The sequence below is a fragment of the Lissotriton vulgaris genome, chromosome 1_1 (assembly GCF_964263255.1).
Source record: "Lissotriton vulgaris chromosome 1_1, aLisVul1.2, whole genome shotgun sequence".
Classification (NCBI taxonomy): Eukaryota; Metazoa; Chordata; class Amphibia; order Caudata; family Salamandridae; genus Lissotriton; species Lissotriton vulgaris.
The window spans coordinates 50,238,770-50,264,382 of NC_141685.1; the positions used below are offsets into that span (position 1 = coordinate 50,238,770).

Below are 25,613 nucleotides of genomic sequence, written 5' to 3' on the forward strand. Positions count from 1 at the left end.
GGTATTGGGGGTAAACTTGCAGCCAGAGGCGCGAAGGTGTATCCTCAACGTCTGGGAACCCACAGATTTAAATACCAACACGACGCAATGGGTAACCCTGGCATACATGATTGCGAAAAGAAGCATTGCACAGCAGTGGGGTGCACTCCAGCCACCCCAATTAAGGAAATGGGAGGAAGATCTAGACTGGAGTATGTATAGGGAACAGTCGGTCTATGTGGCCAGAGGATGCCTGGGAAACGGAGTAGGGTGTGGGGAGCGTAGAATCACTATAGAGGCGACATTTGCACCCCACCAAATCGACAGGTCAGTACGGACACTCCAGAATCCCCTTGATTTATTCAGCTCATTTATCCTGATTTATGTTGCAATATCACTGTCAACAATGTAAGATGATGATGTTGCTTGCCTGACTGTAATTGCTGTGATGTATGTCGAAATTGTTTAATAAAAAGAAATATATAAAAAAAATGAGGTTGATAAAAGTCGAAAAAGGGTTTAGTCAAAAACTGACTAAGAGGCACGCTTTCTCCGGATCTGGGCTGGCTGGCGCAGAAAAAAGAACGGACGTCAGCGCGCAAGTGCGGCGTCTAAGTAGACACCACAATGTCATCTCACGACTACGAAGCCGGACACGGAGTCGACCGACCCCTCCTACTGAAGCGCAGGGGTACTTCTAAGAAAACATTTCTCTGGATCCAGTCTGAAGCCTGGGGGTAATTCTAAGGTAACAAATCTATAGCTAATAGTCTCTTTCAGATACAATCATCCTGGGACAAGGTTCGGGGTAAAGCCCCTCATCGGCCAGGCTAGCTTGAATCCAGTGGCAAAGTAAGCAAGGGACCCATGTCTGGGCGTGCCCTGCCAACTTAGGGCAAACAAAGCAAACACAAGGAAATGATGGACAGAAGGCTGAAACTTTTCAGACACTCACCGCCAGTCACAGATCTGGGTTGAATCCATCATCGTTCTTATGCTCACTTCTCCTACCCAGTTAAGCCCAGCCATGTAAAAATCAGTCTTGACCCTGTGCCTCATGGGAACAGTCCAGACCGAACTACCAAGTCAGATCTTAACTGGACCAGAAACAAGCATCCTGGGATTCAATCTAGCCTGGCTGATAAGAGGTATTAATCCAAAACCGGTCCCAGGATGCTGGTTCCCGGTCCTTGAAAGACCTGGCTTGGCAGAACGGTCTGGACTGTTCCCATGAGGCACAGGGTCAAGACTGATTTGCACGTGGCCTGGTCTGAACTGGGGTTGGCGAAGTGAGCTAAACAACGATGATGGACTCAACCCAGATCTGTGACTGGGGGTGAGTGTCTGAAAAGTTTCAGTGCTCCGTCCATCATTTCCTTGTGTTTGCTGGTAAAACTTATTTCAAAAAGCAACCACTTCTGCTCTAAAGTACGTGCAACTAAAAAAAAAAAGCAACAGAAATGAAATCACAATGTAAAGCTTTACACAAAGTAATGAAAGAAGGGCAAGATCAACCACCTGCAAAGAAAAGAAAAACAAAAATGTTTGAAGTAAATTTGTACAAACCGAGTTTAAATATAGCTGCACAGCAGTCTATTGAGGTCAGGAAAAAAACAGAATAAGATCAGGTGACAAGGGGAAGATGAATTTCAAATACAAAGTCTGCCTTATGGTAACCCAACGTGATTAGGAAAAAGTCAGAGTAAAAGTGCATAAGGAAAGTCCGAATTCATACCAAAATCACCCGCAGCAAAAAAGGGAAATAAATACTGAAACCTATGCACTATGCAACATTGGTAGTGCCAAAGAATGGAAAGAAATTGTGAACAGTTTGCAAAAAATCCACAAAAGAGGGTGAAAACATATCAACTGAGAGAAAAAAAATTAAACCTCGTCAATTCACGTTCTTAGAAAATGTTTTTAAAAACACCAAAAAAAGGAATACAGTGTAAACAGGAATACAGTGGACGCATAAGAACTCAAGATGTAACATGCATTGGCATAGCCAATAGGTCTCACTTTTGACACCTTATAAGTGTTTAGCCATGCAACAGTTGTTGTTGTTGCACCAAGGATATTGTGCTGCATAACTAAATACTTATAAGGTCCCAAAAGCGTGACCTATTAGCTATGTCAATGCTTGTTATTATAGTAATTTGGCAATTCAACTGGCCTCAATTAAACAAGCAGTAGAATATCTCCAGAAATCCACTGCCAGCGAAATGTAACTGTCTTATAAATGCAACTGTAAATTCCTTACTAACGTTGTAATACAATGCCATGGTTATTTATTTTTTTAAAGGCTGATTAAGAGATTTGTTTTAAAAATGAAATACTATGTTCTGGTAGTAAAGAATTGTGAGATTAAATAATCAGGTTGTGGATTAAAAAAGCAACTCCACAATGTTTAATAAAGTTTGATAGCCCTCTGCCTAAAACTACACTGCGTGTTGAAGGTCCTGAACCAGAGTGATGGGGGGTTGGTAGCTAGAGGGTCTTTAACAACCGCTATAGCCCGAGGCTGAAAGTCTAGTCCATCCACTGAAGGTAAAATGTTATATATTAAAAAGGGAGAAAAAGAAAGTCAAACCTTGGAATGTCTGAGCAGAAGGTCTATACCAGTCACTATTGGCCTGAGCAACTCCACTGTCTTCAGCTCTTAGCATTCCAATATTCTGATATTCAGAACATGAGCACCCTTGGCATCACCTGCTGTCAAAGACCCCCCTCGCTCTGTCATAATCCTTAAAAAAAAATCTAGCTATCGAAGTGTTCTCAGTAAAAAATATAAATTAGCAGGATGGAAGAGAAAAATATCAAAGCAAGATTTAAATGTAGAAATTGAAAAATCGGACACAAAACGCCTAGTTCTTGAGTCAAACTGTGTTAATGCTATAGTTTTATATAATGGACTAGAAGCATTCAAAACCCTCAACCTGTTTGTCTCAGGTAATACCAGAAAGGATCCAGGAGGTTGTACTGTGGCTGACCTGGGAAGCGAGACCTGTCATCCTTTACCACAGTAAAATAGTCAGTGCACCTCTAAAGTTGTGGATTGTGATCCTCCTTAAGAGATCTGGTAAGAGGTTTCAATGACCCCCTCACACCTGTGGACTTTAATCCGTAATTTAACCCAGTAAACACTAGCTCCTGCCTCAAACGCAGGATGGATTTACATAGCAGGCTTCCTGAGGACATGTTTCTATAGATACCTAAGCTTCGTTAATGGACAAGCTATTCGATGGCTCTCACCTTTTAAGCAGGAAAATGGACTAGGCCCCAGACAGATTACTTGGGTCTGTCTGCCTCCGCCACGCAATTTCATCACATATCTTGTCCCCTTTTGGCTACAGTAGTGTTTTTCAACACTGCCAGCGCCAGACCCTGCTGCAAACCCAGCAGGTCTCACAGTTCTTTCATGGCCATGGCACACAAAGGCAACGTCCAGGACATCATGCCACTGTGTGACCTGCTGCTACAGCTGGCACAGCCGTAAAACCTCTTTGTGTCCTTCGAGACACTGACTCACCTTATTGTAGGCAGTATCCAACATTTTCTCCGGTGAATTAGATTGTGCCAGTGGCAGACCCCTCTCCCTATTCCACCCAGACTTAACAGTGGAGACGGATGTATCACTTCTGGGATGGGAAGGCCATATGGGAGACAGAGACTAGGGAACCATCGTCAGTGGCAGAGACCCAACTCCACATCAAGCTGGTGGAGTTGCGAGCATTTCACTTGGCGATGAAGGTCTTCCGGCCCACCATCACAGGAGGGCTGGTGCAGCTTCTCACAGACAAGACAGTCAATGACGGTGGTCTCAGCAGGAAGTGTCACACAAACTTGTTTGACAGCAAGCGGAGCATTTACTGGCTGCAGTTGTTTGGTCCGGCGAACAGGACCTGGAACTGCTTAGTTGAATTTGACTTCCTCCCGGGTACGCTGCCCCGAGATACAGAAGAATCCTTACTGGGTTGTATTGAATATAGTTGAGAAGTATATTGGAGAGGCCGCGATCTACCGTCCTGATGAGACCACGGTAATTAACTGGAACAGTCGAAACTTTGACTATACAGGTACTATTTCATAGAAATGATGTCTTCTAAGAATAGCCTTTGCTTAACTTGTATTGTACGAAAGTATTTACAGCCCTGATTTTGTGTACAATATGTGGATCGGACGGTTTTATCATCATATCTCTTTCATCTTGAGCACTGCGCAGTCATCACTCAACGATTTATATATACACTTGCTGCTGAGAATACAATTACAATTTTTGGAAATGAAAAGGCCTCATCTGAATTCTAACCATGATAAAAATTGTGAATTAATATCTGGCCAGGGCCTGCATATGTGATACAGACCTGTGAGATAATAAACTCATAGGCCTCTGTAGTTGTACACAGTGCACATGTTATGTTATGTTATGTTATGCGTTTTTTTTTGGCGCACAGATGCTCCAGCTAAGGAGCGTCCTGGCGCCCGACAAGGCAGCTGCACAACACAACTAAACAATAAACAAACAGTGTAAAGAACTAAGGGAATAAAAAGGTTTTCACCGCACGGCGAAAGGAAAGCAGATCCCTCATAGCACGGATCGCCGGGGGCAGGGAGTTCCACAGAACCGCCGCGCGAACTTGAAACGAACGTCCTCCTGCCCTACTCCGCTTAAAACGCGGCACAACAGCCAGTTCTAGGTCCGCAGATCTTATGGGTCGAGCTGGGGTGTAATGGGCTAGAAGGGCCATAAGAATCGTTGCTGGGGACCCCTTCAGAATCTTATAGGCGACACAGAGGACCTTAAACTGGATCCGCTGGGCCACCGGGAGCCAATGTAGTGACCGCAGGGTACTGGAGGTAGGACAGAATCTTGGGAGGCCTACCACCGATCTTGCTGCGGCGTTCTGGATCCGTTGTAAACGCCCGATCTCTGTCTGAGTCAGACCAACCAGTAAGGAACTCGCATAATCCAGCCTGGAGATGACAGTGGCTTGGATCATGAGTTGCCTGGTGGGGGCATCGAAGAACTTAAGCACTGGACGGAGCCCGCGCAGGATGCCAAAGCAACAGGCCGCCGTGCGTTTGGTGTGTGGAGTTTTCTGTACTCTGCGGAGCTCGCATAGTTACTAAAAACTCTGCTCCATGGAGCGTAGCAAGGTTTTTTTCTACGCTCGCGCTCTTCAACGTCATTTGCCGGAGCAGGGAAAATCCACCTCCTGATGAGATTTTTCCTTGCTCGCGCTCGCCAACGTCTAGTTGGCGAGCAAAATCAATCTCCTTGCGCGATTTCTCCAAGCAGGTCGTCGGATTTCTCAATGTGAGTGGTTGCGGCAGGTCACAACCACCTCGCGTTGAGAAACCTTCCTTCGCATTGACAAAGCTGCAGCTCGACTAGAAGCAGCTGCACCCTCTTGTACGGCACAAGGTGCTATTTACGATTATTTTTACAGGGCGGGACAAACACCAGGAGATCAAAATCACCACGAACAGTATGACCCTTACGCACTCCGCTGCTTGCGGAACTCCGCGTAGACCGCCAGAGTTTTCTTGTCACTTCGCGGAGTTCTTCACTGAGGAACTCCGCCTAGGCTTAATCTTGTCATGAAAATATAGATATTAGTCATATGTTAAGAAACAAGGGTGAGTAGAAACCTTTTGGGTGGAGTAAAATTTAAGACATTATTATTGTGATTTTTTTGACAATTAGTTGATTTTTGCAAGTACTAACACTTCTCTGTGTAAAGTAAAGACCTTGAGAGTTTTTAACTTTCAGATACTCAAATTGTGGATACTGTTGCAATTAAAAAAGAATTCCAGGCCAGAAATTTCTTTGGAGGTAGCATGCGGGCAGCCTTAGTTATCCTGCAAGAGTTTCTTGATGAATCCTATTGCAACTACAATATGTGCTCTCTCATGTAAAGTCAGGTTGTTAGAAGCTTTTCTGCAACTCAAGATATGCCTTACTTTTCACCTGGTGTGGATGCATTTCTCATGTGTAGTGAGATCTCCTTTCCGAGTATTACGTTCTGGCTTTCCCCTCCTGTTTAAGGCTTTAGACCAGTGTGAATTCTCTCATGTGAAGTGACATTGTATTCGTGATTAAACCTTATCTGACATTCAGAACACACATAAGGCTTTTTTCTCCCGTGTGAGTTCGCTCATGTCAAGTGAGAAGTAATTTGTAACCAAAACTTTGCTTGCATTTCGAGCACTCATAAGGTTTTTCCCCAGAATGGGATCTCTCATGAAGCATAACACTGTCTTTCAGATACAAGCTTTTATGGCATAAGGACTTTCTCCAGGGTGGAGTTTCTCATGGTGAGATATCGTTTTTCTCTGCAGATTTTCTGGCATTCAGAGAACTCATAAGGTTTTTTAACAGTATGGAGTCCCTTATGGTTAGTGAGGCTGTGCCTATCAAACAGCAATTTCTGGCTTTCACAACATTGATGATGTTTTTCCCCTGGGTGCGTCTGCTCATGTAGAGTGAGATTGAGTTTAAAATTGAAGCTTTTCTGGCATTCGGAGCACTGAATTATTTTGACAGTGTGTTTTCTTATGGCGCTTGTAACCATCTCTACCTCTGAATCTTTTCTGACATTTAGAGCACTGATATTTTTTTTCACCAGTGTGGATTCTCACATGTTCAGTGAGATGAGATTTTTGGCTGAAACATTTTTGGCATTCGGAGCACTGATATGGTTTTTCCCCAGTGTGGATTCTTATATGGTAAGTGAGACTGTTTTTTGCATTGAAACATTTGTGGCATTCAGAGCACTGATAAGGTTTTTCCCCAGTGTGGGTTCTTATATGATGAATGAGATTGATTTTTTGACTGAAACATTTGTGGCATTCAGAGCACTGATAAGGTTTTTCCCCAGTATGGGTTCTTATATGCTGAGTGAGACTGCTTTTTTCACTGAAACATTTGTCGCATTCAGTGCACTGATAACGTTTTACCCAAGTGTGGGTCCTTGTATGTTTAGTGAGTCTTTTTTTGTCACTGAAACATTTCTGGCATTCAGAGCACTGATAAGGTTTTTCCCCAGTGTGGCATCTCACATGTGCAGTAAGAAGTGATTTAAGTTTGAAATATTTTGGGCATTCAGAGCACTGATAAGGTTTTTCCCCAGTGTGGGTTATTGTATGTTGAGAAAGACTTCTTTTGTCTTGGAAATATTTCTGGCATTCAGAGCACTGATAAGGGTTTTCCCCAGTGTGGGTTTTTATATGCTGCGTGCGATGGCTTTTTTCACTGAAACATTTCTGGCATTCAGAGCACTGATAAGGTTTTTCCCCAGTGTGGGTTTTTATATGCTGCGTGAGATGCCTTTTTTCACTGAAACATTTCTGGCATTCAGAGCACTGATAAGGTTGTTCCCCAGTGTGGAATCTCACATGTGCTTTTAGAAGTGATTTAAGTTTGAAATCTCTTGGGCATTCAGAGCACTGATATGGTTTTTCCCCAGTGTGGGTTATTATATGCCGAGTGAGCCAGCTTCTTTCACTGAAACATTTGTGACATTCAGTGCACTGATAACGTTTTTCCCCAGTGTGGATTCTTATGTGCCGTGTGAGACTACTTTTTATACTGAAACATTTCTGGCATTCAGAGCACTGATAAGGGTGTTCCACAGAATGGGTTATTGCATGTCGAGAAAGACTTTGTTTGTTACAAAACCTTTCCTGGCATTCAGAGCACTGATAAGGGTTTTCCCCAGTGTGGAATCTCAAATGTGCAGTTAGAAGTGATTTACGATTGAACTGCTTTGGGCATTCAGAGCACTGATAAGGGTTTTCCCCAGAGTGGATTCTTGTATGTTCAGTAAGTTTGCTTTTTTCAATGAAACATTTCTGGCATTCAGAGCACTGAAAAGGTTTATCCCCAGTGTGGGTTCTTCTATGCCGAGTGAGACTGTTTTTGTCAATGAAACATTTCTGGCACTCCGTGCACTGATAAGGTTTATCCCCAGTGTGGGTTCTTCTATGCCGAGTGAGATTGTTTTTGTCACTGAAGCATTTCTGGCATTCAGAGCACTGGTAAGGTTTTTCACCAGAGTGGGTTATTACATGTCGAGAAAGACTTTGTTTGTTACAAAACCTTTCCTGGCATTCAGAGCACTGATAAGGGTTTTCCCCAGAGTGGATTCTCATATGTTCAGTGAAATAAGATTTACGGTTGAAACTTTTTTGGCATTCAGCGCACTGGTAAAGTTTTTCCACAGAATGGGTTAATGCATGTCGATATAGACTCGGTTTGATACTAAACCTTTTCTGGCATTCAGAGCACTGATAAGGTTTTTCCCCAGTGTGGATTCTCATATGCTCAGTGAGATAAGATTTACGCCTGAAACTTTTTTGGCATACTTTGCACGGAGAGTGGTTTCCCCCAGTGTGGATTCTCATATGCTCAGTGAGATAAGATTTACGCCTGAAACTTTTTTGGCATACATTGCACTGAGAGTGGTTTTCCCCAGTGTGCATTCTGTCAAATTCTGTGAGATAAGATTTATGGCTGTATCTTTTTTGGCACAGGTAACTTTTTTCCCCAACTTCGGTTATTTTGCCTCGAGTGAGGTGAGTTTGAACACTGAATTTGTTTTCACACTCCGTGTTTTTATAAGGTGTATTCCTAGAGTTAATATCTCTACGTTTAGTTTTCTCTTGCTTATATGCCACGGTAAGAGTGAACCTGATTTTAGAGTCGGGCTTGTTTAGATCATTTTCAGCATTTATCCATAAAAGAAATTGTGTGTAATTTTCTCAACACTTGAATTGAGCAGAATATGTCTGGAAGCAGCCCTGTAACACCTGTTGAAATTTTTCTAGCAGATAATAGTGTTTAGGTAATAGCCTCTCCGGCAGCAACTTATTTTGTGACTGAAGTTTTTCTCAAATCTATTTGTATAGGTTCTTAGCAAGGCAGAAATAAGGTGTTAGTCTGATATTTAATGATTAAACTGATAAGTACCTTTTTGCACTGACGTAATGGCAGTAACTGAGGGCGCTAGAACGGCACAGTACTATTGTGGATCATTAGTCGCAGAACATCAGTTCCTTTTCCCCTGTCTATGTTTGGTGTAAGGTTAAAGTTTGTAGTTCTAAAGACGAGGATTTATTTACATTAGCTATAGCGCAACGGTGCTCCTTTAATGCATTTTTATATTTAACAATATTACATATCACTCCTGCACAATAGATAATGTTGAGGCGATTTACATAGAATTACAGAACAGTACACAATAAAAAGGAAATAATCTGAGATGGTCATGAACACAACAAAGTGGTGAATTTTTAAGGTTTTTGCAAGGGAGCAGAGTGGGTCGAGGTGTTATATCCCGAGGCAGATAGTCTCAAACTTGCGTAACTGTTTAAAAACGGTTGTTGAACAAAGGTGATTTTCCAATCTTTTGGCTGTTAACGTGTCAGCTTCGGAGTCTTCTTTCAGTGTCTTTTCTTTGATGGTATCCAGAAGAATCCTTTTATTGTAACTTTCTTTTATGCAGTGTGTGCTTCCTCTCTAGAATTACATGATGCTTTAGATGAACGTTATTCTGTCAAGCTGAGGCAATTTGTCTTTCTGATAATATTTCAGATGAGGATGCTGAAGTGGTGTTTCTACATATTTCTGATATTGTGTGTATAGATATGGCTTTGCTCTGGGTTAATGAAATGCAAAATTAGAGACTTCGCTTACAGGTATAGTACTTTCCTCTCCACACTTAGATTTTTGGAAATTGTTTAAACGTAGAATGCTTGATGTCCTTCAATTTTTCAAAATAATCCTTCTTATGGCACTGGCATTCAGTTGCTTAGTGCTAAATCTTGCGTTCTTCGTCCGTAATTTCAATCACCTATAGTATTAAAATTAAATAGTTAATACATGTACATTTCCAAAAATATAATTTACAAGCCAAATCAAGGCACAATTTCGAAAATGTTGAGCTGTTTTTCAGACAGTGCAGAGTGTAGGATGGTAGCTTGAGAGTACTTGGATGTAGGAGTGAGGATTTGTAGAATTTTCAGCATTTTATTAAGCTCACAAAGGATACATGTACCCTATGGAGTTGTAACATAGAATCCCAAAGGCAGATATTAAAGTCATATGGACTGGCACCAAACTGATATTAAAAAATATACACTATTAATTAATTTGTAATGCAGATTTCTGGGACGCTAAGGACTCTGTCATGGACAACAGGCATTCTCCCCTGCCCTGAGTTACCACCTACTTGTATCTGCTATCCAGACTTTTGAGCTCTGGCCTCTGCCGCACGCAAATCCTTTGTGTGCTGCGAGGACTATGCCAGACCTATCCCTCTACTATGGCCCAGAGTATGAACTTAAGGGCAATGAAATTATGGCGTACTTTCATGTGTTCATTTTATTCCACCTGATTATCAGTTGTTAGGTTTTTCTGCACCTGTATTTACTAGGTGCAGAAAATCAGGACACAATTTTTTTCCAGTCAGAAAAATTAGACTGAAAAGACGTATAAGACTCTGGGTGCAGCAGAAGGAGCCAAGACTTATGCTGTTTTCTTTACTAACTGGGGGAAAAACACAATTCTTCCCTCTGTTGGTGTTCACAGTCGTTGTCAGCCTGTGATTCGGCATTGAGTGCAGAGCGTACCGATTAGAGCTGAGAGGCCGAGCCGCGGAGGAGTTAACGAGCAAGAGAAGCGGAGCCTGGGACGACTGCCCGGGTTTGTTTTGTGACCGGTTCCCGCTCCCGAAGGTTTCTCCCACTTCTCCCGTGTCCTATTATATGGGTGCTTTAAGTTTGACGGATCTGCTTTGGGGGCAGGAACGGCCGCTGCCGGCCCTGCAGTGCTAAGGCACTGCAGGGCTGGCAGGTGCGGCAGCCACTGCAGGGGTCAAATTAGCCTTGGCCTGCGGTGCTGCTGGTGCGGCGGCTGCTGCAGGGCACAGAGGAGCACAGAGGGCCCAGAGGAGCCTTGGCCTGCCGCCTGATTTTACATATTTACTAAGCATTGAGCAGAGCAGAACTGAGCCGAGGAGTGGAGTGAAGTGCCTACATCTGCTGTCTGTAGTGGGACTGGCTCTGGATTCCGCACTTGCTCCTCAATGATTGCCAGCATTCTCCCTTGTACTCTTGACAGCGATGAATAGCAACAAACAAGCAATGAACAGTGAGTGGTGAGTGACAAGTGGCAAGAGGTGTGTGGCGTATGGCAAATAGTTAAAGTTGATCAGTCCGTAAGTCGCTGAGCCATTGGAGTCTGTAATAAGTCTCTAATACAAAATCCGAGAAATTATTCAACCGGGAAAGTGACAATAGACTTTGACCCTGTTGAAGCACCCCTCAACCCCTGAATTACTCTGCATGCCTACACTACACTCCTACCAGGAGGCCGGATATTAATCAATCGATTAATTAATTAATTAATTAAGTAACCAGCAGCACCGGCGGATTCTGTACTGAGGTGTGCCTTGGGGGTGTTTTCCCTTGGAGGTGTTTTTGTCCTACCAAAGCACCCTTTGGTCTTGTCACTGGCCCGTTTGATTCTCTGAAAGAAGCAAGGCTTCTTCGCCTTAGAGGGTGTATTATGAGGTCAGGAAAGGAGCGGCCACCTTTCCCTCCTATCAAAAGGAAAAGAAAAATACAACAAACACTAATATTAGATACGTTTAAAATGAAACAGGCAGGTGACATACAGTCCTTTAAATCATCTAAGGTCCATACATTTGGGAAACTAGGAAAGTCGCCGTCAAAGTTTGATTTTATGAAAGATCCAACTGGTGCTATGCTAACATTGCTAACTGACCCATGTGATCTTCAAACTCCAATTAAACCACTGAGTAGAACAAATATTATATCCCCTAAGCAAGGAGTAAGTGTACCAGGCCACCCTGAGTCTGAATCTGAAGTCAAATGAATGTCAAATTCAACTAAGGACCAAGTCAACCACTAGGGCCAAATAATGGACCTAAAGATGTTAACTATTCCACTTACTGGTCGTTCACAACAAGAGGACGCAAAATGCACAAATCTAACAATGTGAGATACTCAGCAATTACTACCAACTAAGCAGCCAACGCCAATAGAAGAGCTAACGGTATAGGGGAACCGTCTAATTTGGGCCAAAGAAATCAACCAGAGCACGAAGCTCCAAATGAACTAAATGGTGGGGTGAAAATCATATGGGAAGCCAATACCCCACTGAAATCGGATCTTACTCTGTCTAAAATAAATTCCGTTCAAAAAACTGGACCAGCCGAAATTTAATCAAAATAACGGATCTCAAATTAATAAGGACGAATACACAGCAATCCAGAAACTCTGCCTCGTTGGAGTACTCCATATCAAAAAGACGTTTTGAATAGTAGTCCACAATTCATTAATTCTTGGAACGAGGGACATGATTTTGAAGGACCACAAAAAGAGGAGTATAAGGACCTATCATTCATAAATGGGCAACAACATAGCCCAGGTACTCAGGTACCTGGAAGTGGGAACGCTGGAGCAATTTGGGATTTATTCTTCAAAACCTCGCAATTAACTCTGGAAGCTTTAACATATCAGTCCAACAAAATCGAGGTCCAAATAGATCTCTTGAGCGCTATAGCATCCTCTGTAACCGGAATTGAGCAGAAGATAACAACGAAAAATAATCTAATAGTAAGGGCACAATCTCAGTCAATATCAACGTATGCAGAGTGTAGTTGTGCCCAGCTAATTAACAAATTTGCTACAATTCCGGATATTTTAAAAACGATAATTGACAATGTAAAAGGGAATTTTCCTAATGTGGGAATTCAACCCATCAAGACCGACTGGCCCTCCAAAGATACAATAAAGTGTAAAGACAATACTGTTGTTGTTAAAGAAAAAATAGATGATAAAACAAAAGATCAAGAAGTGATAAACCTATGCTCGACACAATCAACATTGACAGACGCAGCTCCAGAAGTTCATCTATCAAAAAGACAGAGGAAAAAACAACAGAAATCAAGAATAAAACTTCTAAAAGTATAAAAAATACAAATGCATCAGATATAGTGAGATTGAACACTGGAAACAACCATGACCAAATATCATATTGTGAAGGTGAGGGTAAACAAATGTTACCAACAAAACCCTTTTACCCTCTATTTAATAAGGATCCATCGGAGGTACAAGCAGTTATGAAAAAGTAAATGCTTAAACAAGCAAGCTGATAGTATGGAAATAATAGAGAATGGGAAAATTCAGTCCTTAGAAATGCTGCAAGTGGAGGAAAGTAATAAACAGGTGGAAAATAAGCCATCACAATTGGAAACAAATAGAGCAAAGAGTGAGAGTATAAGAGAGGATGAAACGAATAGAGATTTGTTAAAAACCTGGAAGGATATTAAATTACCACAAGATCTGGGAACCGAAATGAAGCAGTTACATAAACATCGACAATCATAGTCTCAAACTGTTAGAATTCATAATGGAAGGTTAATTGAACATGCTCAAGGTGAAAATAGCCTGCAACAAATTAAATTAAAGAACCCAGATCAAAAAGAAGGAGTGGTGCAGGTAATTCTTACGCCGGAGTATACATCTAGGGGTAATAATGATATCGTGACTCTTGGGAACATATTAAAATTGTGTAATGCAGTACCCTCATTAAAGAAAATTAAATGTACCGACATAGCATCAATTCAATTCCTCATAATCAAGAATAATAATCGAGAATCGACATTAGTAATTTGGACATCTTCTACTGCCGCCAGCCTTATTATGCAAGAACATAATCTCTTTCAGGACTGGGGAACAAAAATAACTCTCCTGAAACCTTTCTATCCCAGCCCTTTTGTTTCAAAAAAATTACAAAATCATAACCAAATGAGAACCGAGAATAATAAGAAATACTCAATATTTAAAACAAACATAGGTATGACTAACGGGCATCTTTTAAAATAATGAGAGGAAAAAAATAGGAGAATTATTATTTGACACTGTCAAATTAGGTTGGCTAACAGCAGCCCTCCATAATGTCTGGCAGGAATGACATCTACAATCTGAAGTTCCTTTAAGGGGGCCAAGAATTATGAATGAAAGGGTCAGATTATGTTTGTGGAATATAAATGGCGTTTAAGCAAAGATTCAGAATAACCAATTAGCTACTTTGTGCTGTTTTCAAATCATTTGTTTACAAGACACTTGGGCTTTAGTTCCTTTTAGATTGAAAGGGTATATGGTTATTACTCATTAGCTAAGAGAACAAGTAACTATGGCAGACCTTGTGGGGGTTTGGCTATTTCTATATCAACTGAGCTAAAAATGGAAAGTGAAATGGACGTCCCAAGTCAAAAGGATGATCTAATTGCCAAAATACGATACAAGGAACAAAATATAATTAAATCTCTTGTAGTAATCAACGTATATAATTACGAAGAACAATGGCGACCAATTTGATAATTATGATATTGCAGCAACTGGACAATGACACCCAAACTGAGATTATTATTACCGGGGATTATAACATGAATATGCTATGTTCTTACGATAGAGATGTTGAAATACAATGGCAAAATTACTTAGGGTCAATTCCAAGTTTTTCATCAACAATGGGTATGAGGGAACAAAAGAATGAAAAAATCGGCAAGACTCTTGTAAAAGAATTAGAAACGATAGGTCTAAGGGTGCTAAATGAGCAATTTCCCCAAGATTCGCCATCAGCATGGACTTTTCAAGCAGGGTATCATAGGTCTAGAATAGATTATACCATAGCATTGTTGAATCTATTTCATAGCATTTTGTCTTATCAAATAGAGGGAATATATATAAGCGACCACGATCAACAAATAATGGAGTTAAACCTAAATGGCCTAAGATTTAAAAAATATACAACACTTCCGGGAGAAATAATGAAAGTAAATTATAAGAAACTATATTGGTCAGATAACACCAAAGATTCTATTACAAACACTGCGCAGGCAATTGTTGATTTTCACTTCGAAGGATAATATTCGAATGCTGTCGAAAAATGGTCTCTCTTCACAAAGCAATTACTTACCAGTCAATCTCAATAATATGCTAATAAAGGTCAGTGGAGGAAAAAACACAGCATGTTCATTGGTGAAAATTTCGTTTGAAAGCCATCAATTAAAAAAAGGACGTAACAGAATCCTGAGATTGGTAAAAAAAGTTCGAAGTTAATTTAATTTACAGAGTAAAACCTAAAAAGATAAATAGAGGAGTAAAGAAAATGGTCTGGAAAGACAAAATGCAAGAAAAGCAATAGTTGTGGGCAAAAGCTCTATATGCTTGCAAAAGGAGTAAGTCAAGAGGCTTCTGGATTGTATTAAACAAACTGAGTAGATCTAGTAGGAAATCTACTTCATCAACAGTAACTGAATCGGAATGGGTATCGTTCATAGATATGCATTTGAATCCTACTCCTAACATGGCTGTGAATTCTACTGATTGGGCTATAAATGAAATAGGAGGAGAAAAGAATAATAACTCAGTAGCGATAACAGAAAACCAAGTATGTAAATTAATACAGAATCAGAGATCCAATGGTGCCCCAGGCCCACATGGGATTCCCGCTGTGTTGTATAAGGAGAAATCATCATATTGGTCGAGCTATCGAACACCAGTATTTAATCATGCTCTCCAATCAAGAACCGTCCCCGAGGTGTGGAAGGGATCTATCATTTCTCCGATATATAAAAGTTGGGACTGGTCCCTCCCATCCAATTACAGATTAATTACGCTCCAAGATATTGAAGCTAAATTAGTTGCATCGGTTCTACTTAAGGAGTTAATTGATTGGGCTAATGAAAACCATTTAATTCCACCGAACCAATCAGGTTTTGTACACGGTCAAGGTACAACAACAAATGTGTTAACACTGGGAATTTTAAAGGAAAAATATAAAACAAAAAAACAGCCATTATATTTATGTTTCGTTGATTTTAAAGCTGCTTTGACTGCATAAATAGGCAGATTTTATGGAGGAAACTGGATCGTTATGGCATTAGCTCCAGCCTTTTAAATGCAATACAATTGTTATATACTGATACCTGGACAAGAGTCCGGCTAGGGAATGGCTCAAAGCTTTAGAGGAAAATTTTAAAAACTCAAGGCCTAAAGCAAGGGTGTGTTTTAGCTCCATATTTATTTAATCTATTTTTATCAGACTTTACCCTTGCAATGAACAATGAGTTAGCAGACTCACCAAAGCTGGCTGAGAAACAAATATCAAACTTATTATACGCTGATGACGTCGTCCTGCTAAGCCAAACAAGGATAGTACGGCAGCGATAAATAAACAAAACATCAATGTATTCAATTGAGAACAAAATGACAATAAACGAAAACAAAAACAAAATTAATGGAAGTCAGTACCAAGAATCGGAAGGGCAGTCAATACAAATGGTACCACCAAAAGCGAGAGCTAGAAAAAGTTCAATGTTATAAATTTCTTGGGATACTGTTTGACATGAAAGGATCTTTTTCATATCATAAAATGGAGATGAAGAAAAGAGCCAAAAGTCTACAAGGGGCTTTTCGCCTACTTTATAGCTTCTTGGGAGGCCCAACTTTTACCCCATTAATAAAAGTAATAAAAGCGAAATTGCTCCCGAGCCTTATATGGAAGTGAAATACTCGTGGCTTGATGCCGCCCAGGCGGCGTGCTCCAGCCCTGAGACGCTGGCGCTGCTTTGCCAAAAGCATACCGAATTCTCGGATGAAGCCGGCTGTAAACTGTCCTTCCTTGGTAGAGAGGGTCGAGCGTGCAGCTTTGGGGAGGTTATCGCCCATGTTTTGCCATCGCCATGGAGTCCCTGGCTGCCAGGCTACGGCAACACCATACACACAGGGGCATTGGTTTCCCTTCCCGCTCTCTCCTGGTCTCAATGTATGCGGATGACGTCACCCTATATGTCCGCCACCCCAAGGAAAATCTTAGCCCCCTGGTTCGGGAAATCATAAATTTTGGCGGGCTTTCGGGCATCCAGATGAACTGGAGTAAGTCGGTCCTATTTCCCCTGACTGATGCTACTGGTCCCTTCACACCGGACTTTCCATTCGTGTGGGCATCCGGCCCCACGTGCTAGTTGGGCATCTGGTTAAGTAGGGATTTGGATGAATTGTGGAGGTAGAACTTAAGGTGGGCTGTTGATTGGCTTGAATCGAGAATCCCTTCGTGGAGCCGACTGCCGCTATCCTTGGCTGGCCGTATCGCCATAGCAAAAATGGTGGTCCTGCCTAAATTTCTCTATCTCTTCTTGAACATACCTATCCCCCTCACCTCTCATTTCTTTCGCAAACTTCGCTCTCTAGTCATTTTGCTTATTTGGGCAGGTGAACAACCCAGGGTGGCCTACGATATCCTCACCCTCCCTATGTCTGCTAGTGGGATGGGTGCGCCTGACTTTCGGATCTACGCCTGGACTCAACCCACCCCATGGAATTGACATTTTGGAGGCCGACTGGTTGTAATCAAACCAAAAAGTTGTCCCCGAATTACCGGCTCTGCCTGATCCACTTCAAGTACTTGCACAGACTGTACCGCACCCCAGTGCTGCTCCACTGGTTCGAGCTCACCCCTGGCGATACTTGTATGCGTTGCGCTGCTCCCGCCGCAGACTTTGCCCAGCTTGGCTCTGCCCCAAGGTCTCTGAGTTCTGGCAGGCAGTGTGCTCCACCGTCTCTGACATCACCGGTACTGCAGTGCGCCCAGACCCTCCCCTGTGCCTTCTTGGCTTTGTTAAGTTTTGCCCTGATGCTTCCCGCCGCCTGATTTCGATGCTTTTGGTCCTCGCCAGACGTAGGGTGGCCATGTGTTGGGGTCGGCGGCCTGCTCCTAGGGTCGAGAGTTGGTTCGAGGATGCCTATCGATGCCAGACTCCTCTCTGAGTTTTGGGATTTAATGTCTGCCAGGTCCCGCCCTGTCGACATTTGGGCTCCACTGGTCGCCTATCTCCTTTTCCCGCTCCTCTCCGCTACCTCTCCCGCGCTCCCCGCCGGGCCTGGGTCCACAGCGGCCGACAGGGTTGGTTAGTAAATGCTCCCACCTCCCCTATTTCCCATCAGCGCATCTGCTGCTTTAGACTTTCATATGTTATTGTGCTTCTATGCGTGCTTCCCCTTGGGAGGCTGTAGCCCTGGACTGTGGTTCTGTGACTTTAACATTCCTGGTTTTACTGAATTGCTATAAACGTAACCCAATTGCAACTCAATGTCTGTATTGTAATTTATCTTGCTACCGCGTGCGGCGGTTTGCACGGTGTATTGTGTCTGCCATGTTGATATTCCTTAATAAAGGTTTTTGAAAATAAAAAAATGTCACTTTTAAAAGACAAAGAAGTGTTTATTAAGAGATCCCACGCAAGGATGTTGGTCCAGGAATATACAAGTCTTAAGGTCCAACCATATTTAGAAATACCATGGTCTCTACAAACCAAAAACACCTTTATGAAAGCACGATCCGGCAACTTACCTGGCTTAAAACATGTAGTGCCCTGGTTGAGAACATCTAAGCCGACTATGCCACCTATAGGACGAAAGTATTTTGCATTTTGTTTGTGTATGTGTTCTAATGATAGCGGAAAGAAAACGATATTTGAAAAACTGCTTCACTGGCAGAGGTGTTCGTATCTGCAGACATGCCATGATAGTTTTTTTTAGACCATCGAATATTAAAATGAACGCCAATTTTACTAAATTTTTAATACTTGTTAAAAAGAAGTTGGATACTTGAGAGTTGCCCACAGGAAATATAGAAGTCTAAGATAATTAAGGACAACATTTAGTAATATTTTTATATCACACATCAATTACAGAAATGTTAATTGTCACAATTTATATTAAGTCCTGGAAAGATGACGATCTGATGTAATGTCTATAAATTGTGTTTATGTTATTTAAGAAAACTAATTTGGATTTTTTGAAATTTTAAAATCGTTGGTCTGTATTTAAATAGGTGTGTTTCCTTTAAGAATGCAGTAATTGTACGATTTTTGTTAATCATGCAATTAAAATTTACCTTACTCCCTCTGTTAGAAAATGCTTTCCCTTTCAATCCCCTGCTTCACCTATCTCCCCCAACCAACCACATGCATATATCTACCACCTGCTTAAAACAAGTGGTAAATAAAAGCAGAAAAACACTATGAAATAGTGAATGGCATGTGGTTTGACAGGCAGAAGAATCTGTTCCTGGTGGCAACTGCCCAGTCCGTGGCATCAAACTTGTAAATGGACGTTACTGGGGTAAATCCACCACAAAGTGAAAAAACAACAATTACATGAGATTTTGCTGCCACTCTAGTACTGTGCAACTTCTAACAAGGGACTATGAGAGGTCTTGGACCGGTCCTGTGACCTGGAGGGTCACACCAAGTGTTCCCTTATTTAAGGCAGAGGACTGTCATGGGTTTAACAGCTAGAGCGGTGGTGGCAATGCACCCTGTTGTAAGGATCCATAGCCTAATGTGATCTTTGCATCATGGTCAGTGGAGTGGCATCCTACTGACACACACATGTAATTCTACATTTCTATACATGTGCCCAAACTTTGCGCTAACATCAAGTGCGTGTTTAGGGTGTTGGTGTGCGTAGGTTAAATGCAATGTGAGAGTGCGACAGAGTAAACCGCTAGTCTAAGGGACACCCCCCACCACCAACCTCAAGACTCTCCCAATAGTTCAAGGCAGAAAATAATACTCTACGACAACGTGATTGTTGAGGCCCAGTTGGATGATTGTGTGCTGCCAACCGAGCCGTTCAAGGCTGCATTTGCTAAACTCCTAACACAACAGGGTCTGAATCTACTGGCTTCCTGGAAAGCCTGAGTTCGGTTTTTAGTGGCTGAATTCCTGACTACTCTGTGTCAGAGGTCCATGAGGGACTACACTTACTCAAGTGTCGAACACCCTATCTGAGCTTACGCCTGTGGTCCAGCCGGCCACAGTGTGGGCTCAATTGCTGATGCCGGACTTCCAGGGAGCTGCACTTACCGACAGGCCAGCTGTGACTATTACCTTGGGACTGCTGATCTTCAGGCAACTGCAAAGAAAAGACAGAGTGGGTGCCCTACTGAATGCAGTCCTACCTCCAGGACAAAAGCACTCCACAAAAGCCTGCTGGTGGGTCACTGCTCTCTCAAGTGTTTGGGCGTGCCATTCAAATGCCGGGAAACAGGAAAGAGACCCAGACAAGACTGACTCATCCTGTGAAAGGGTAAAACGCTTACAACAGAACATACACGCATTGGGGTGACTGGAGTGACAGAACTGCACCTATACTATATTCATGATACTCCTAAATGCTCTTAGAGGGTAAGGGGGTATCAGAACCAGACGCACCTGTCTGCAGCACATGGTAGTCTGGCATGCCTGCACTATCTTTTCACCCAGACTGTCCATAAAGTTGATTTTAGTGCCGCTACACACATAGCAGGGGGAATCTCAGACCATTCGCTGGTGGAGGTGCAACTCGATGGTCCGGTTGTGCACTTCATCCTACCCCCAAGGGTTGATCTGGGATATTTATAAGACAAGAAGTTCAAAGCTCGTATGAGAGATGGAGCAGACCTCTATTTTAAGGAGAACGGGCGGCCTGTTGAATCAGCTTGCATGCTACAGGGTGAATTTAAGACAGTGATTCGAGGCCAGACACAAGCCTTGATTGGGGGAATGCCGAAGGAACGTAAATTGAAGTGCGAGGCTGTGGACAAGGAATGTGCTTTCCTGGAGGCACACTGGGCAGGTGGGGAATCAGTTTCTCTCCCATTACACCATCAACTGAAGCAGCACACATTAAGAGCACTAATGGAAAATAGCGGGCACTCATGCGCTGGCTACCCAGAATTGTCTCTATGATGTCGGTGATAAAGCCAATGAGTTGCTTGCATGGTGTTACGGGTGCGGCAGGAATAGGCAACACGCTGATCTTAGTCTTAGTGGGTTTTATTTTGATATACAACGAGTCTGAGCTTTTCTTCTTAGTTGTTATCTTTCCTCTCGGGGAACGACTTCTCGCGGTCTTCCTAATCCCAGATTCCGCCGACGATGCTCTATGCTCCCTGTCGAGTCTTCTCCGCGGAATAGGATCTTCGGTTTCCGTCTTGCCGCTCGTTGGAAAACAGGGAGAAAGATAACGGGTATAAGTGGTCTGTTTGCTCTGTCTAATTACTGAAAGGGTAAGAGAGTGAGGACCAAACTACCGGTGACACACAAGTAAGCTATTGCCGGCGTGAGGGGTTTAGTGCTCAGGGAAGGGGGTACCAGGAAGACGGGGGGATATCCCAGGTTTAATCGGTACCAACTGCTTTACGTTTGACCCAGCCCCTGAGTTTATCCCGTACCTGGTTGAGCCATACACCTCCCGCGGGTGTATGGCTGGGCAGCTCGTGGGGTCAGTGGCTTCCTGGCTTCTCATCCTCCGCGTCCTCTTCAACGACTCTTTGTCTTCTCTCTTCATACGCTGCCGAACTCCGCTCTGCTCCGTCTCTCGCTCCGTCTCCGCTCCGCTCCTCCGTCTGCTCCCTCCGGGTGAATAAACACCCACCTGATTCGTTGTCCCTGGAATAAGACGTCTCCGTGGCCTGTTGTGACTCCTCCCACTCGTATTCCCAGTCAGCATTAAAGGGCCAGTGTTCCGATTGATTGTCTACCTTTGTGTCGACGTTCTGTAGAGAGTACAATGAGTGAGAGGTAGTGGTGGCCAATTGTTCATTTGCATTTTGTCTATATTCCTGTGCTTGTGACGACCCCAGGTTGTTACACATGGTTAGAGAGACAAGACAAAGGACGGAACTGGATCCTTGAGGACACTGACAACAAAGGGACAGAAATACCGGGAGAGACTTCCTGAAAGACCTGACCCTGCCAATGCTAACGAATGAGGACCGAGATGCACTAGACCAAGACCTGACAGTAGACTAAATAAATAAGACAATAGGAACAAATAGGGCAAGCGACGGGGTCCAATGAGCTCACCATAGAATTATATAAAAGCATGATGGATAAAATCAGAGAGTGCCTCCAGAGGAGGTTTCAGACTGCCTGAAAATAAGGGTGTCTCCCAGAGGACCAAATAACATCTGAGGTGGTGGTCATCGCAAAAATGGACGAACCGGCAACTGAGTGTGGGTCTTATAGACCTACCTCCCTGCTTAATTTTGAGACTAAGGTCCTTGCGTATGCCCAGGTGATCTGCCTGCGGACAGTAATTGCAACAGTGGATCATCCTGATCAATCGGGCTTTATGCCACACCAGGGAACGCGCTTATATCTCTGACACCTTAATGGAGTACCACATGCAATAGGGCCAGGAGGCCGGTCAAAGGAAACCAAAAGCTGTCATCGTAAGTTTTGATTCTTGAGGATGTAGCAACACCTTTTGTCCTCTTCACCAAAGCCCAGGACGGATGGTTGCAAGGGTGCCTTTTGGTGTCAGAAAAGGCATACCAAAGCACGTCAGGGTTGAGGGGGGTCTCCTTGCAGAGGCTGAAGGTAACGTTGAGGAGTCCAGACGAGGTCCGCTCATGGTGGAATCTTGCTCTAGACTGACTGGGAGCGATCCTCTAGAAAGGAGCTAATCTAACTAAGGGCTGAGCTCTGATTGCCAGCCTCCTTGACATGGTCCAATAAGATCCCATGATCGACCCTGTCAAAGGCGGGCGAGAGATCCAACAGCACCAGGGCCTGAGGAGTACCCGTCAGCCCTCTCTCGCAGTATTACGGTCTCCATTGAGTGGGCAGGCCGAAAACCAGCTTAGTGTGAGTCGAGATAGTTGGATTGGACTGTTCAATAAAATTGGACAGGCACTTCACCACATGAGCCTCCAGTACCTTTGCCAGGTCAGCAAAGAGATTGGGCGGTAATTGAACAGGATCTGGGGTTTGCCCCTGATTTCTTCAGAAGGGGAACCACAATTGCATCTTTAAAGGCCTAAGGGGCACAGCCCTAGAATAGGGACTCATTCAGAAGAGAGAGGTCTGGACCCGGGAGACGGTGAAGGCTTCTTTTAGGATGTGTGGTGGGCAGCAGTCCGTAGGGGATACAGATTTTACTTTAGACAAAAGGTCCTGGAACACCTGTGTACAGTAGTTCTCTGCAATCTTCTCTGCTGTGCACATCGGTAGTGCCCGGCTCTTCTTAGGTCATCAGGAACTGAAGTTCAGAAACTGGGGATGCCACTTGAAAACTAGATTTAAGGGCATTACAAGGGAGTGACAGGTAGTGTCCAATGGGCCCTTTGCATGGGGTGTCTATGCCCTCTAACATGCCCACCTTCTGTGAGAGGAGGACACAGTTGTAGCCCTAACTGGATAAGTCCCATCATCTTCAAGATGGTGGGCACTGAAAAGTGAACTTGACCTAGCCTCCAGCACCCGAGGGCTAGAGTTGGCAGAGGGGGGTACATCTCCTCTTCTATCAAAGGTTTCCCACCTGTCCTGCCGCCAAAAAGGGTGTGAGGACAGGATGGAGGCCAGCTCCTTCGAACAGGAGAGGCTGGGGTTGCATTACAAAGGAGACAAGACCTTTGAAGCTCCCCACCACGGATGGCTCTTCCTGTCCAGGGGAGACATGAACACCTCCACCCAGGAAAGGCATTGTTCTCAGCCTCAGAGTGCGCAGGCACTCTCCCTTGAGGTCCAAACACACTCCGGTGGTAGCAGGCTGGCTCGGGCCAGTCAATGACCACACTAAAGATTGATTGGTTTCAGGGGACCCCGCTAAGGGGCCCTCTGTTTTGCAATTTTTAATAAAAATTTACACTGGAATCGGTGCAAGTTTATTATGTTGCGATGCTTGGTGCCAAACATCACATATTTCAGTGAAGCCATCATGGAGCTGCGAACTCATAATGACGAGTGTCCAGCCTATGTACTTGCTATGGGGAGAGGATGTGGTGCAGCAGCCAGAGCTGCTAACTTGGGCACCCTTCAATGACGAGGCAACCTTCGACGAGGCATCTGTCGACGAAGCAGGTAGAGCCTTGAGAGCCATCGACCGTCTCGTCGGTGAGGAGGCATCTAACGATGACCGACCGGAGACAGTCCTCTTTTTCATCGACGGCGAAGTGAGGGAGGTGGCAGACAAGCATGACAAACATCGACGGAGAAGACGCGAATTAAATAATCATTGTAGGTTTAAGAGAAGAAAAGGTGGAAGTCGTCATTGTAGCAGTGGCGACGGAAGTCTTCGTCGACGAGGAACCCATTTTTTAGGCAAATTTGACTCAGGAAGAGACTTAGACGCCTGAGACTTAGAGGCAGTTCTCGGAGGCGTAGAGGGCATAGCTAGTCCCTTAGAAGGAGCAGGAGCCCTTTTTGAGGAAGAAGTCAGGCCTTCATGAGTAGAGGTGTGGCCTTTCTTGAGCACCTTAGCCATAGCAGATACCAACTCCGCCTCACAAGCCCTCTTCTTAGAGATGACAGTCTTGAGAGAGGAATCCCTCTCAAAATCTGATAAGGGATTATCCTTGGTCTTGAGTTTCTGTAACCACAGAAGTAGACTTCCCTCTCTGTCTCTTAAAGTCTTTTGAGGAAAAGTCCAGCAGATTTTACAATCTCTCACCTGATGTTCAGGGTGGAGGAAGTAGATACATTTTTTGTGGGGGTCTTTGGAATGAAGCCAGAGTTTCACACAAGACTCACAGTGTCTGATGAGTGACCTCTTTCTAGTAGACAAAGCAGTGAAGACGGGTTTCTGAAGAGAAAAGGTAGAGGTACTGAGCAGCGCTCAGGGAGACTCCCTAAACACGATGTGCCTCTGAGGAGAAGGTTCCAGAGGGCGCTGTCGCCTCATTGGCTGGAGTTTGTACCATATCTAATGATTTGGACAAGTTATTAAAGTGACACGTTTTTTTCCTATTAACGTCCATGTTACAATACTTCCTATTGCTCTTTTAGCTATGCTTTCGCTATGCTATTGTTATATTGCTATTCTATGTACCGTGGGAATCCCACTTCAACGACGGAGAATGATTCAAGCATGTGAATCTATAAAAGATACCCCATTACTGGAGAACAGTAGATTTCTCACAACTGAAGCTCTTACCCAAGTTGCTTTAGCCTTAGTCATCTCTCACATTGACTACACTAACTCTTTACTTTGGCATTCCGGAATATCAATCTAAAAGACTGCAACTAGTGCCAAGCCAGGCTGCTAGATTAATCTATCGCCAGCCAAGAATGCAGTATGTCACCCCTCTTATGAAAAAGTTACATTGGCTTCTGGTAGTCGAACCCAGTGCATTCAAGTTGGAATGCCTCCTCTTTACAGCGCCCCATGGCAACTGCCCAGTGTCTGTATCTACTCGGGTCCAGAGATATATACACACTCGGGATCTTAGGTCTTCCCATTTGAATCCCCTAGCTACTCTGTCCTTTAAATGCTAGAAATTGGGGGGACTAAGATTTGCGGTCCTGGCCCCTCAATTTTGGAATTCTCTTCCTCAGGACTTTAGATAGATGATATCATATCCTCAATTTTGGAAACTCTTAAAGACCTGACTCTTTCGCCAGGCTTATGAATGAAATCACTTAGCGGCAGGACTCCCTTGTCCGCAGCGCCATGAAATCTTGTGGTGTGCGCGCGCTTTATAAGTATTTTTAACATAGCATAGCATTTAACATCGTCTAATCGATAATTCTCTCGCCTCGGTGCCCACTCTG

At 43.5% G+C, this 25,613-nt stretch overlaps 1 protein-coding gene and 1 long non-coding RNA gene across 2 annotated transcripts in view; both read right to left on the reverse strand.

Annotated features, from left to right (window-relative positions):
- Positions 1-5,466: 5,466 nt before the first annotated feature.
- The window catches only part of LOC147737196 (uncharacterized), an 82,853-nt gene continuing 62,706 nt past the window's right edge, over positions 5,467-25,613 (reverse strand). The window contains exon 3 of the mRNA XM_086923147.1: positions 5,467-8,214. Coding sequence (XP_086779273.1) covers positions 6,478-8,214 — 1,737 coding nt within the window. The 3' untranslated portion in view covers positions 5,467-6,477. The remainder of the gene's footprint in view (positions 8,215-25,613) is intronic.
- LOC147737197 (uncharacterized) overlaps positions 9,110-25,613 on the reverse strand; it is a 57,483-nt gene continuing 40,979 nt past the window's right edge. The window contains exon 4 of the long non-coding RNA XR_015295550.1: positions 9,110-9,833. This is a non-coding gene — a long non-coding RNA (uncharacterized LOC147737197). The remainder of the gene's footprint in view (positions 9,834-25,613) is intronic.